The sequence below is a fragment of the Mus musculus genome, chromosome X (genome assembly GCF_000001635.26).
Source record: "Mus musculus strain C57BL/6J chromosome X, GRCm38.p6 C57BL/6J".
Taxonomy (NCBI): domain Eukaryota; kingdom Metazoa; phylum Chordata; class Mammalia; order Rodentia; family Muridae; genus Mus; species Mus musculus.
Genome location: NC_000086.7, coordinates 47,875,933 through 47,890,665, shown reverse-complemented (window position 1 = coordinate 47,890,665; position 14,733 = coordinate 47,875,933). Strand labels below are relative to the sequence as shown.

At 35.8% G+C, this 14,733-nt stretch overlaps 1 protein-coding gene across 5 annotated transcripts in view; it reads left to right on the top strand.

The window, feature by feature from the left end:
- The window catches only part of Smarca1 (SWI/SNF related, matrix associated, actin dependent regulator of chromatin, subfamily a, member 1), an 83,244-nt gene that overhangs the window by 1,948 nt on the left and 66,563 nt on the right, over positions 1-14,733 (top strand). For 3 of the 5 annotated variants that reach the window (NM_001290708.2, NM_053123.5, NM_001358619.1), the window contains exons 2-7: positions 3,468-3,569; positions 6,463-6,629; positions 6,990-7,090; positions 7,218-7,318; positions 11,041-11,220; positions 14,126-14,281. In NM_001290708.2, coding sequence (NP_001277637.1) covers positions 3,468-3,569; positions 6,463-6,629; positions 6,990-7,090; positions 7,218-7,318; positions 11,041-11,220; positions 14,126-14,281 — 807 coding nt within the window. The remainder of the gene's footprint in view (positions 1-3,467; positions 3,570-6,462; positions 6,630-6,989; positions 7,091-7,217; positions 7,319-11,040; positions 11,221-14,125; positions 14,282-14,733) is intronic. The other 2 variants (NM_001358618.1, XM_017318646.2) reach the window with 1 other exon arrangement.

The window sequence follows — 14,733 nt, the reverse complement described above, 5'->3', positions numbered from 1 at the left end:
TTGTATAAGTTTTTGGATTTCCATTTTGAAAAGATCAATAAAAATACATGTAATAAGCATGGAGTGTATTGCTGTATGTTCATGAACTCTGTATGCTATTATGAAGGAACTTCATTTATCCGCTCAGAATAGAAGCTGCATTTCCTGGATCTCTAAACATTCTTATTTTGGTCAATCTTTTTTTTTTTTTAATTTAATTTTTAATTGTCCTTAAAAGCTAAGTTTGGGATGGGATGGGAGAAAAGGTTAAGAGCTCTTGATATATAATCATGAAAAGTAGAGTTTGGATTCTACCAACCACATAACGCAGCAGCACACATCTGAAGACCTCATCTTTGAGAGTGACAGAGATAGGATAGGGCAATTTCTGGGGCTTGGTTGCTGCAAGCCTAGTGAAGAAAAGGCAGTTCTTGGTTGAGGGACAGACTCTGACTCAAGGAATAAGTGGAAATGATAGAAGATACCTGGTGCTCTCTTCTGTCCCTCCACACTGTACATGGGGTCATCACACCCACATGTGCGTACACCCACACAGATACATAGAAATGCACATAATGAATCCTTTAAAATATTAAGTATATTTTGTACTACCTGAATCTGTAAGGAGTTCACATTTATCCTGTCTATAACCTTAGGTTAGTGTACTTTGACAATGTTACAAAGCCAGTTGACATTAAGCATGCTGATTTCCCTCAACTAAATAACCATTTCTCAGACTCTTTTTTTTTAGTAATAATAACTTCTAATTATTTGTTTCTAATAATTCTTTCTGTCTCCTCGCTAGCCAGCTATTCACTTACAACTTTTAAAGACCTCATCTACTTTCATCAGAAGAAATTTATCTACCATAAAATCATGAAAATACCAGTGAAGCCCAACCCCAAGGATAAAGGATGCTACTATACAAGAAGAAGCATTTTAGTTTTGGAGTTCTGCCATCTATTCCTGGTGTCCATGATAAACCTTTTTTTGGTGGTCTTTACTATGTTGTTTGCTACTGCTTTCATTTCTTGGGGCATGCAAAGTTAGATTATCAAATGCGGTAGAACTGGATAGAAATAAGTGTAAATACACTTTTGAATGAAGAGTGCTTTCATGCTGAATCAAGTAGATGAGCTATCAGTGAACTGATTGTGATGGTTAGCCCACACAGGGGTATTTTCTTCTTACCTTCCAGTTCTTGAACTTACTTGGCTAAGTGACAGTTGGATTACTTAGGAATGTAGAAATAGATAGTATTTTGCAGGAGTTAAAACACCAAAGTCATGGTCTTTAAGGCAAACGTTTTTGGTAAGCTTGTGCTACATTCTCTTGGAATCAATACTATATGATCTACACATAAAAAAAAAGGCAGGAACATAGGGGTGCATTAACTGGGACAAAGAAGAGTTCACCAGAAGTTGGAGGGGATAAGGAGAAGAGGTGTGAAAATGACCAAATGTATTATACACATTTATGAAATGGTCAAAAAATATATTAAAGACTGCAAGATGGTAAAATCTACAAGTATTCCATTAGCCAAATCTTATTTACCCTTTATCTTTTCTTGTATGAGAAATTTATTTTGGGACACATACTCAAATAGAAATAAGAAGGTTGAAAAGGTAGGTTTTTGAAAAAATTAAGGAATTTGTTGTGGAGAGTCGTGTCAATGAAGTGGTTACCTATTGCTTTTAATAGTACTCCTCAAGATGAGGGATTCAATTAGTGTGTGATTAGATTTTTAAGCACAGAAGTAATGAATACATATTTTCCTGAGATGTAATTCTCTGAAAGTGAAGTTTTCCTCACACCACACACACACACACACACACACACACACACACACACACACACACACACACACACAAAGGTGAAGTAACTGTTACTATTTTAAAACTTGAAAACTCCACCTCATTGATCTTTTAAGATAAAGATGTTAATTTTGATATCTAAGAGTCAGTTGCTTTGAAAATGAGACTTGTACTATATGTGGCATTTTACATTTGCTTAAGACAGGGTTTCTCTACATAGCTTTTGCTGTTCTGGAACTCTCTATGCAGACCAGGCTGTCCTCTAATTCACATAGATCTACTTGCCTCTGTTTCCCAAGTGCTGATATTAAAGGCATGTACCACGATTCACAGCATATGTGACATGTGGAAAGTATGGTCTTGAAAGTGTCTTTCTCAGTTTCTATTCCAATACACCAAGAATTACATTTAAGTCATCTCATGAAGTTGATCATAACACATGAGACGCTGTAAATCATAATGGTTGGTATGTGATTAGTGCTCCAAAGTAGGGCTCTGACCAAGGTCAAGGTCCATAATTTTTGTTTGAATTTCGTCAAAATAAAACGTCTAACAAATGTTGGAAGACAGTCATTAATTATTGGAAGCATTCTTTTTCTTGCTTAAGGCCCTATTCCGATGCTGAATTATTCTGTAAGATTTTAACAGCACGTTGACAAAAGTTGTGACGAATGTGAACTCACTTCTTTTGTTTTTCCTTTAATTTCTGAAAAGTGTGTGTTTAAACTCAAATATTCTTGGTATTGATCTGGATGGATAGGTTCTTGCTTTTGTTACGTTATCTTTTGATTTCTCCTAGAGAAGGCTATTTACTCTGTCTGTCCTGATATTTAAATCAATAGGTTTGTTTTTTTTTTTTTTTTTACAAAATGTAAAAATACATAGGATATTAACATACATAGGATACATAGGATATTAACCCTGAACTTCTAGGTTGTTTTAGACTTTTCAAGTTACTAATTGATGCTAGTGTTCACTAAATTACAACTTTAAAAGTATCAACAGTTAATAGAGGATAGCTCTGATGAATCCCTCCTATAAAATATTCTTGTAACACGAATATGCAGAATTGTTTTCTTTACAGAGGAAATAAAGTGACCAGTTTGAAGCTGTACTATTGGGTTATTTTAAGAGTATGAGATCGTGTTGCACTGTATAAAAATATACATGCTTTAATTAGTCTAGGAAAACAAATTTTAAAAGTGTCATTTCAGGAACAGAAGCCAGAGTCTTTTATTTTGAAAGCCTGGCTTGTTTCCAGTACATAAAGAACTGTTTGGGAGAGTTATCATTTACATTTCTTGAATTCTTTGGTTTGTGGTTGAACATTAGCCTGTTCCGGATTTCTAAGTCTCTTATATTATGGTTATACATTTCTTTTGCTTTAATTAAAAAAAATAGATGTAAAGGCCCAGTGTTTTATTTTTGGTTTTTATTCTAATTAATGCCATCTCTCTGATATTTTAGTTTTTTTTTAATTGGATCTCAGGTACACAGAACTGGATTAATCATAAGACTTGCTTCATAACTTTCATCGTTGCTACAATGTGTGTCCCTCAGTGATTTATTTATCAAGTTATTTAATTATTTTTGTCTTCCTTCAAGGGAGAATATCTACCAGCTTAAAGACCTTGCTTTCCAACTGGCTGATATTTATTTCCTTTGAAATTCTAGAAAATCACTTCTCCATTTCAACTCAAACTTGCTGCTAAAGCTTCCAAATCTGAAAAGGAAATGGATCCAGAATATGAAGAGAAAATGGTAAATATGCCCTTGGTAAGGTGGTAAACAGCATGTTTCTCTTCGTTTGTTTGTTTGTTTGTGAAATAGTTCTAATTTCTGTGATTATTGATGTACCCTACCATACACAGCTTTTTGATAACTTTTACAGAAATATCAGAGATGAAAAGACTTGTCTGTTTATGATGCATAATTCGATCTCAGAGTACAAATGCAATTTACTTATTAAATTGTCGCAACCATTTTCTCTGTGCATGTGTGTGTCTGTGCATGCCTATATGTGTGAGTGCATGTGTGCGTGTGTGTATGTGTGTGTATGTGTGTGTGTAGGCCAGAAATGCCTGTCAGGTATATTTCTCAGTCACTGCTCACCTTAGTTTTTGATCTTGGATCCCTCTGACTTATCTTGAGGAAGGGTTTGGATAAGGTCCTTTTTTTTTTTTTTCTGAGACAGGGTTTCTCTGTGTAGCCCTGGCTGTCCTGGACCTCACTCTGTAGACCAGGCTGGCCTCGAACTCAGAAATCCGCCTGCCTCTGCCTCCCGAGTGCTGGGATTACAGGCGTGCGCCACCACTGCCCGGCTGGATAAGGTCCTTCTTAATTACACTTCACCTTAACTAATTTTTTTTTTCACTGACTTAACTAAGAGTTTACAGATTTGATAAGGCTAGATGGCCACTGAAGTCTAGAGATCCATGCATTTCCTTTGTTGATGCTGGGAATACAGGTGTATGCCACTATACCTAGCTTTTTATGTGGGTGTTAGGGATTTGAACTCAGGGTGTTATACCTTTGTGACAAGCACTTTACTCATGGAACCTTCTCCCCAGCCAACCATTACATTTTATTGAATAAAATAATCTCATTTTCAAAGGAGAAAATTAAAGATATCAGAAACTATGTGGAATAGTTGGGATGAGAACTCATGTCTCACTTTTTCTTGATGTTCTTTATCCAATACTAAGGTGCTGTAAGGCAAAGACATTTTGTGTACTCAGTGGTGAAGGGATCGGTGGATGGCAGTATCAGTGTGGCATTGTACCCTGAGGGAAATGCAGTCACAATACCAGATCAGCACTTTTCCTTTTTAAATTATATATAAGCAAATGCTATTCATTACCGAAATATATAGTATGGTAATACAACATTAGAGGCATATTCAGACTTATTAACCCAATGCATTACATACTATGTATTACATAGTTAACTAGTGTAATCTTAGTTGAGCCCCATATATTGCTTTTGTGACTTGTTTAATTTTCAGACACCAAGGACCAAATAGCTAGTTGAAACTGATTCCCCACCCCCAGAAGGACTACTTTTGCAGTTTTGAAACTAAATAGAGAGGAAATATGTGTTTTAGTTGCTGATAGCTATTTTTACAGGAGTCTGTGCCTTAATGTTTAAGACCACATCTAAGGAGACAGTTAATGTTTTAACAATTCTAAGAACAACATTCCAGAGAGGATAACATGAATTGGGGAAGCTTTGGCCTCCTTCCAGCGTGTGATCTGCATGTACTTTTCTAAGTCTTGTATCTATGCTAATGAAGTCTGTAAGTTTCTGGTGTTATTAATTTTTCACCGGTAATCAAGTATTCTTTGCTGAATAGTCAGAGAGTGACTATTAAGTAAAAGGAAAAAAATATCTTTATTTCTTCCTTTGTTTAGGATGAAGTAAACTCTTGATCTTTTAACGTTTTGTTGTGAACCAGTTTATTTTTATTTTTCTATTTTTCTTATATAGAAAATAGTTATTTTACTATATTCTGATTATGTTTTTCCTTCCTCTAATACCTCAGATTCTCCCTACCTCGCCTCCCATCTAAATCCACACCTTTTTTCCTTTTATTAGAAAACAAATAGGCATCTAAGAATAAAAATAAAATAAAACAACCTATTTATTTTGATGGTGTAGATTATATGTAATGCTTAGGTACTTATTGAAATTATGACTACACATCAGCATTAAGTGTTGGAAATACTTAATATATATATATATGAACTACTTCACATATATGTGTGAATATATTTTTCTCTAAGTTCTGTTTCTTCGTGTAGAAATCTTACATACTAATAGCATAAAATATAAATTTTCAGATTGATGTAATTCAAAGAAGTGTTATTACATTATTGTACCATGACATTGAAAATATTTTTGAGAGCAGCTGGTAGTCTTTGCCTAGATTTCAGTTATTTCTAAATGCAGCTTGGTAATTTGCAAACTTTGTAGTATGTATGGATTATAACATATGTATTTTATTCATTCATTTATAATTATTTTTGAGATAAGGTCTCTCTTTGTAGTCCTAGCTGTACTGTAACTTGCTCTGTGAACCAGGTTGGCTTTGAACTCGTAGAGATTTTTCTGCCTCTGCAGAGCAATGCTAGGATTAAAGTTGTGTACCACCATGCCTGGTTCCAATATATATGTGTTTCTATCTTTAGAACATACATAATTGATGCAATTTTTTAGTTAGAGAAAAAGAAAGATCATGTTTTAGAAAGAGAATTAATTTTCTAATTTTGACTTTCGGATCTTTCTGTCATATTGGGCACTGAGAATTGAACTGTCGGCCTTGGAAATACTGCGCTATACTTCCAATCCCAAGGGTATACTTCTTTTGGGAGCATTTACTAAATCTGTCAGGTCATTTTTCTTCTGTTCAAACTACTTGACATAGCATTTTAAAATTTGATTACTTACAATCTGGGGAAGCTTGGAAATGTTCCTGTATCTCCAATTTATCATCTGTAAAATGGGTATGACCAGAGCGATCACCTCATGGATTTCAAAGGGAATTCAGTAGATTAATATGTTAAAAGTGCCAAGGATGTTGCATAATGAAGCAGAATATAAATGTTTAATAACTAACTTTGAATGAACATAAAAAGCAACTCTTTCCCTTTCCCTCTCCTTTGTAAATTAGAAAGCAGACCGCGCAAAGAGATTTGAGTTTTTACTGAAGCAGACGGAACTTTTTGCACATTTCATTCAGCCTTCAGCACAGAAGTCTCCAACATCTCCTCTCAACATGAAACTGGCTCGTCCTCGAGTAAAGAAAGATGACAAGCAGAGCTTGATTTCCGTTGGAGAGTATGCAGTCTTCTTTCCACTTTCTTCCCTTTCCCTTTTTCTCTCCCCCTTCGCCATTCCATTTGCTCAGTATAACTTTCTATGAATAACATGGTTATTGACAATGTAAATATGTTTTGGAGATAATGATCTTTGTTATTGATTTTTCCTTACCAGAACTTAATTAGTTAAAAAACCAACCGACCAAACAAACAAACAAAAAAACCCAACCAACCAACCAAACAAACAAAAAAACCATGTAGACTGCTTCTACCACATTCTATGCCAGACACTAGATATCACATTCCTTTTTAAATAAAGACTTGGTGTCTCAGCCTTGGCTGTGACTGTGAAATCTCTTGGGTTTGTCTTTTCACCTAGCTATCGCCACAGGCGTACAGAACAAGAAGAGGATGAGGAGCTTCTCTCAGAGAGTAGGAAAACATCGAATGTGTGTGTCAGATTCGAGGTCTCCCCTTCCTGTGAGTACTTCATCACACTCATGGTTTGCCTTTGCAGTTCAGTGGGAGAAAACCAAATTTCCTTTAGTATACTAATAAAAGTCTGAGAGGTTCTTCGTTTTTTTTTTTTGTTTTGTTTTGTTTTCAGATGTGAAAGGAGGACCGCTGAGAGATTATCAGATCCGAGGACTAAACTGGTTGATTTCTTTGTATGAAAATGGAGTCAATGGTATTTTAGCTGATGAAATGGTAAGGCACTGGTATTCAAAGGATGTCCTGAGTTACTACAAGTTTTTCATGTAAATTTGAACTACATGTGTTGAATTTTCCTCAAGCCCGATGCCCAAAAAGCTTTATTTAGTGGCAAAATAATGTACTTTCTAAGGTTTATATATTTTACTTTATGTGTGGCACTCATATAGGCTTGCCTGCCTATATGAGTGCCATGTGTTTGCAGTGCCCGGGGAGGAGAGAAGAGTGCATAGGATCCCCTGGATCTGGATTTATGGGTGGTTGTGAGTCACCGCATGAGTGCCACTAATTGAACCCAGGTCCTCCGTGAGAGTAACAAGTGCTCTTAACCTCTGAACTATGTCTCCAGCCTGCAAAAGAATGTTTGTCGCCTACAACTGTTCAAATAACCTGTAGAATATAACCTTTTGCATGGCTCAAAGATCGTATGGAGATTTCCTGAAGTGGTACAATACCTCACTTTGCTCTCGTTTTTGTTTGAACTTTGGCTTCCAAGAAGCCCAGAGAAAAGTACAATGGCAAAAGGGAGCATCTCTTCATCCTCTAAGTCTGCCCTTGATGGCTCTCCTCTCCTCTCCTCTCCTCTCCTCTCCTCTCTTTTCTTTTCTTCTCTTCTCTTCTTTTTCTTTTCTCTTTTCTTATGCTTTATCTTCTAGTCTAATTTTCCCTGATAAGTTTTCATTTCTGTTTTACCATTAATTTTTGTCCCATGTTTTTATAACGGGCAAACTGGCATCTTCTTGGGAATGAAGTGGGTTATATAAACCAAACAATAAGTAAATAAATGAACAAATTCATACATAAATGAATGTAGACCCAGTTGTTCTGTAACTTGCCATTATTATATGTCCACAGACTACTGGGTTTCAATCCTCTTGCCTTAGCCTTCTGAGTGTTCAGATTATAGGCATAGACACAATGTTCAGCTTCAGCGTTGAGCTTCCATAACAATAGAGTGCCAAGTCTCAGTCTTTTGATAAGCTAATGAATCATGGGCTTGTAAAATAACTGAAGAAAAACTAAGGTCATATAAGATGCTAATTGAGTACATGAGGGGATTGTATAAGGCCCAGAGTTGTATATTAAGATAAAATTCCTAAAATTTGACTTAAGAGAGGATAGAGGGACTTATATATCTATTTAATCCAATAATATAATATCTATGAGACTTGGGAGGCATATTTTCAATTACTATTATCCAGAAGGCCAAGCCATGAAATACATATTATGACATCTAGTATAGTCTATTCCATAGACACTCATCTATGGCTGAGCAGCTGTTTGGTATATGGCTGAGCATTTTTTTTTGAAAGCTAGGATTTGTAGCCCCTTATACTCTCATTATTTTGTTGAGGGCAATTTTCTGCTCATAGTAGGAGGGCCTTGGTTTATCTGTCAAGAGAAGGACAAGGATTATTTACCCCAAGAACTTCTTGTCTAAGACAAATGATCTAAAGATCCTTCAAGAATCTGCTGATGCCGTATAAGTTTTAGTTCTATCTTATCTTTTAGTATCTTTCCCCCTTTCCTTTCCTTTTCCTTTCCAGAACTGGAGCTTAAAACTAAGGCCTTGTGTGTGCTAGGCGAGTGCTTGATTACCAGGCTACACACCAGTCCCTTTTATATGTTTTGTCTTGAGATAAGGTCCCAGTATGTTGCTCAAGTTTTAAACTTGTCATTCTCTTGCTTCAGCCTCCCCTTAAGCTGAGATTGCATATGTATGCCATCATGTTTAACTTGTTTTAAGTACTAAAAGAGAGGAAGGCATTTTAGAGAATATATGTAATTTAGAAAAAAAAAGAAATTAAGTAATAGTAATTAATAGCAATTCTGCCATTGAGAAATAACTACAGTTGACATTTTGCTATGTTTCTTTGACATTTTTCTCTTTTTTAATCTTTAAAAAATTTTATTTAATCTTTTTTTACAGTCCAGATTTTATCCCCCTTCCTTGTCCACCCTCTGACTGTTCCACATACCACACCTCCTCTCTGAGTCTCCACTCCCTTACCAGACCTCCCCACTCCTTGGGGTCTCCAGTCTCTTGAGGGTTAGGTGCATCTTCTCCGACTGAGTCCTCTGCTATATATGTGTTGGGGGCCTCATATCAGCTGGTGTATGCTGCTTGGTTGGTGTTCCAGTATCTGAGAGATCTCGGGGGTCCAGATTGAGGCTGCTGGTCCTCCTACAGGATTGCCCTTCTCCTCAGCTTCTTCCAGGCTTTCCTAATTTAACCACAGGGGTCAGCTGCTTATGTCCATTGGTTGGGTGCAAATAACTGCATCTGACTCTTTCAGCTGCTTGTTGGGTCTTTTGGAGGGCAGTCATGATAAGTCCCTTTTTGTGAGCCTTCCTTAGCCTCAGTAATAGTGTCAGGCCTTGGGACCTCCCCTTGAGCTGGATCCCACTTTGGGCCTGTCAGTGGACGTCCTTTTCCTCAGGCTCTTCTCCATTTTTGTCCCTGCAGTTCTTTCAGACAGGAACAACTGGTTTTGTTTTTTGTTTTGTTTTGTTTTTAGATGTATAATTGAGATCATGTGGTATGTGTAATTTGGCATTGTGACCTTTTCACATTCATATGTATTTTTCATATCTCTAACATTTTGTCAAAGTAAGCTTTTACCATCGCCTAGTCCTCAGGAGGCCCCACTGATTCCTTCCACTTCTCTCCTGACATTGCCCATTTGGATTGCTAGCAGTGCAGTATAATAGTGCTACTATGACAATTTTATTGCTAGTTTCTCTGTGCTTCTCACGTTGCAATCATAAAATTCCTGGAAGTAGAATCAGTTTCTTAAGCATTTTAAGGTTTTGGTGGATCTTGTCCACAACAATCCACCCTAAGTGACTTATCAGATAAGATGTAGCCCATAAAAGTGGCACTTAGCCTAGATTCATGGAGTGAAGTTTTGTGCTCTGCTTAGAGATTAAGCAAAAGCTGCTTAATTATTTAGTGTTTACTTTTACTCTGGAGGCTGGGATCAAACCCAGGGCTTCATACTAAACATGTGCTCCCCACTGAGCCACACCCTAACTCTTATTTTAAAGTGCTGACTCTTATTTTTAAAGGCTGAACAGCATACTGCATAGTTCCCGTTCCCGCTGGCTAGGTGCCAGGCTCATGGGTGTTTGATATACTACTTTAAAAAAAGCACACTGAGCTAGTGGTCTCTAAGGTCTCTTCACACTGCTGTGCTCTGTGACTTTCTGATTCCTAAGGTCTTTAAGAGTGTGGGGTATCAATAGACAGCTATGAGCCTCTTGAAAGGCATAGTGTGAATATTTAATGCCTGGGCTGGAACCATGATCAGAACAATAGGAAAGAAAGGTCACTATCTCAAAAGGCTCTAGAAAGACGTCTATTTTTGTGAAACATGCACCCCCAAATTCCTAGGTTTGTATCTACTAGAAAAGATTACAGATCATTTTGCTTGTTCCTCAACAGAATCAGCATTCCCTAAATGGAAAAGTGATTTATTAAGCAATATCTTGGCTGCAGGTTTTTGGTTCTTTTCTTCTCCTCTCACAACAAATAATGAATTGAAATGGTTTTGTGTTTTTCTTCTTTTTAAAAAGTCCCTCTTCCTTTTCATTGCTGGAAACCTAATCACTAATGTGAGATAATTGGCAAGAACTTTTTTGTAATGTTGTTTCTAAAAAAGTGTTTCATTAAAAAAGCGTATTTACATGTTTTTCCCCCCTTGTGATGATAAATACAGGGTCTTGGGAAGACTTTACAAACCATTGCCTTGCTTGGTTACCTGAAGCACTACAGAAACATTCCTGGACCCCACATGGTTTTAGTTCCCAAGTCTACTTTACATAACTGGATGAATGAATTTAAACGATGGGTTCCATCTCTCCGTGTTATTTGTTTCGTTGGAGACAAAGATGTGAGAGTAAGTGAGAAACTACTTTTAAAAAGACGGTCAAGAATATTATTTCTAGACTGCAGTTGCATAACGATCCTGTTAAACACATTTACATCAGCTATGACTACTACCACTAAATGACCCTTCAGATGGACTGACTCCTAGCTAGGCTCTGTTGTACTGTCCATATACTAACTCATTTACTTACCACATTTATGAATTCTGTTTACTTTTTTTGTTTGTTTGGGTTTTTTTTTTTTTTTTTTCGAGACAGGGTTTCTGTGTAGCCCTGGCTGTCCTGGAACTCACTTTGTAGACCAGGCTGGCCTCGAACTCAGAAATTCGCCTGCCTCTGCCTCCCAATTGCTGGGATTAAAGGCATGTACTACCACACCCGGCGTGTTTACTTTTTAGTATGTACTGTTAGTCACTTTATCATTTGTGTACTTAGGAGACAGAAATGTGGAAATCGGAATGACTTAAGTTTTGCTATTTAAAGTTTTGGCTTCACACACTTGTCCATACATAGAAATCTTCACACACTTGTCCATACATAGAAATCTTCACACACTTGTCCATACATAGAAATCTTCACACACTTGTCCATACATAGAAATCTTCTGTGACTGCAAAGAGCCTCACCATTTTGTATATGCAAGGCTTGTAACATGCCTGTATATATTCGCAGATAATACTAGAAACTTGGATTTTGGCCATGGAGGAAGAGGTATTTATATTAACTATTTGTCCAGTTAGTAGGCTATAATTATTTTAGGATTGTAGAGTCAATCAAAAAGTAATAAATTATGCAAAAATCACAAAAATAATTTGCTTAGAAAGAGTATTATTGAAAATTGTCTTTATTTTGCCCCCAGAGAACAGAGTTTAAAATAAAAGTTTGTATTATTTTACATATTTAGATAGATGAATTATCAAGAGATACTCTCAGTGGAATAGTCCCATAATGAATTATGTAATTTTATCATTATCCTTTTGCTTGAAGAAAAATTACTTAAATTTATTTAAATTTAACTTATAAATAATTTAAGTATTGAAATACTGAGTTCATAAATTTAGAATCATAAGGTTGATTCCTCCTGAAGGCTACTATTTTTCCATAGCAAATTGGTCACTTAAAATTCTGTTCTGGTCATTGCTACTATTTAATATTCACTTCTTAGAGATTGATGTTGATGTATCTAAAATTCAAGATGATCATTGGCAAACCCATTTGACTTTGGTATCATTTGGGGTAGATATGTTTATCCTCCCATTTTTTCTGGCTTTTAGTAAATATTTTAGGAGGCTAGTATTTATTAATGAAAAATTCGATACTATAAAAGACATTTTAGTTGTGACATTAGAGATATTCTTGATCCTGTCTCTATAAAAAGAGATTCTCTTGATCCTAGTTGGAATAAAGTCATCTTGCAATTTCTTGCAGTATTGTTTTTCTTTATCTATCACAGAGAAATCCATATCCAGTGGACACGGAAACAGATATGGTTTAATTTCCCATATAATTACTGTTTGTGTAATGAATTAGTTTCAATGTGTACAATTTTAAGAGCCTTTGGGTCATGTGGTCTTCAATATTTTATCAAGATACTTAACCCTAAATCTTGTCAATAGTTTCAAAATTCTAAAAGAGAGTTAAATTAAATATAAAACAAGTCTCAATTCCATGAAGTTCTCAAGGAAGCATGATGCTGAACCTTTCAATGAGTGAAACAAGGATAAGGTGGTACTAGGGGTCAATGAGATCTGGTACCCAATCCTTCCCACCACTGTAACAGTCCTCTACAATTTTAATTGCCTTTTAAATGTGACAATTTCTCAGCATATAACTAAGGTGGCTACAGAGGTATTTTTCTGTCCACTGTGTCAGTCTAGGAAATCCTTTAATACATACCGGATACTTATAAATATTGTTGAATGAATCAACAATGCATTTGGTGCATGTTTGTGAATTATAAAGTAGAGGCTTTGTAACAACCCATTGGTTTTGTTTATTTGCCATAACTCTGAAATTATAATACCAAGTAGTTCCTTTTTATACAAATTTTTCTGCTTCCTTTAAAATTTTGTGGTTTTACTTTGGCCCATAATATCTGGAATGAAATTCATACCAGCTACAGATGTTTTCAGTCAAGTTGGCTACCATGTTGGCTACTGCCTGTGAAGATTAAAAAGTAGTTGTAAATATTATGTCTCTTTTTAAAAATGAGATTTATTTATTTAATGTGAGCATACTGTTGCTGTCTTCAGATACCCCAGAAGAGGGCATTTGATCCCATTACAGATGGTTGTGAGCCACCATGTGGTTGCTGGGAATTGAACTCAGGACCTCCGGAAGAGCAGTCAGTGCTCTTTACCACTGGGTGATCTCACCAGCATATCTCTGTTTTTAATAGCTTCCTTTACTACACAGAGAAGAAGCCACATCCATAGCCTTATAATAACATTAAGAACCTCACAAAAATATTAAGGAGCTTCTGGGACTCCTTACCAAAATACATAATTATTATCTGTTGGCAAATGAAGGAAAATATAAGATGTCTCCAAAGGCAGGAAATGTCACTATGTGTTAAATATTATATGCTTGTTAAATGAGACTATGATAGTGCTTGGATCTTTGTGACACTAAGATCCTATGTCATCCCATGTTCTTTTGGGCCTCTCATGACATGAAGTGTTCTTCTAGTTCATGTAAGGTGAGATTTTGTTTTGTTGATAAGTATATTCTCAACACAGCTAGACCATTGGCCACAAAGTTATCTTTGAGCCTTTTCCTGAGATTTTCCTATCTCTCAAATGGATGAGACAGAGTGGTCTATGATGTTCCATATAGCTCTTAATATTTTTCCGACAGTTTCTTTTCAGTAATTCCCTTGTCAACATAATCTAATATACACAATTTATTTTGCATTAGGCAGCTTTTATTCGTGATGAAATGATGCCAGGAGAGTGGGATGTTTGCGTGACTTCTTATGAGATGGTAATTAAAGAAAAATCTGTGTTTAAAAAGTTTCACTGGCGATACTTAGTCATCGATGAAGCTCACAGAATAAAAAATGAAAAATCTAAGGTAAGTTCTCAGTCCCATTATCTTGCTTGCTTGTTCACTTTTCTGTGTTTAAAATAAAAATTAAGTAGCAGAGATTGGGCTTTTATTCACAGAATGCGAATGATAATTAGTTTTGAAAGTGCCCATAAAGGCTAAATTATTCAATACAGAACCAATAAAAGTTAAGTACTAGCTTTAATGCAAATTAGATATTATTTGCAGTTTGTCCTGTTGGCAGCCTAACTCTGTCATGCTACATTATTTTAACATCACTGAGAATATTTGATGTACAAATATCATTTGCATTGACTTATTTTTTTATCAAGGAGCTACTTCCCTTATGTGTATGTATTCCTATGGATTAGAAAAGGGAGTTTTCTGATTTATGTGAATTAGAGTCTGGTATTAATATTGAAAATTATAAATTATTTGTTGCCATTCAACTTCATCAACAGTAGGAAAAACTTCACTTG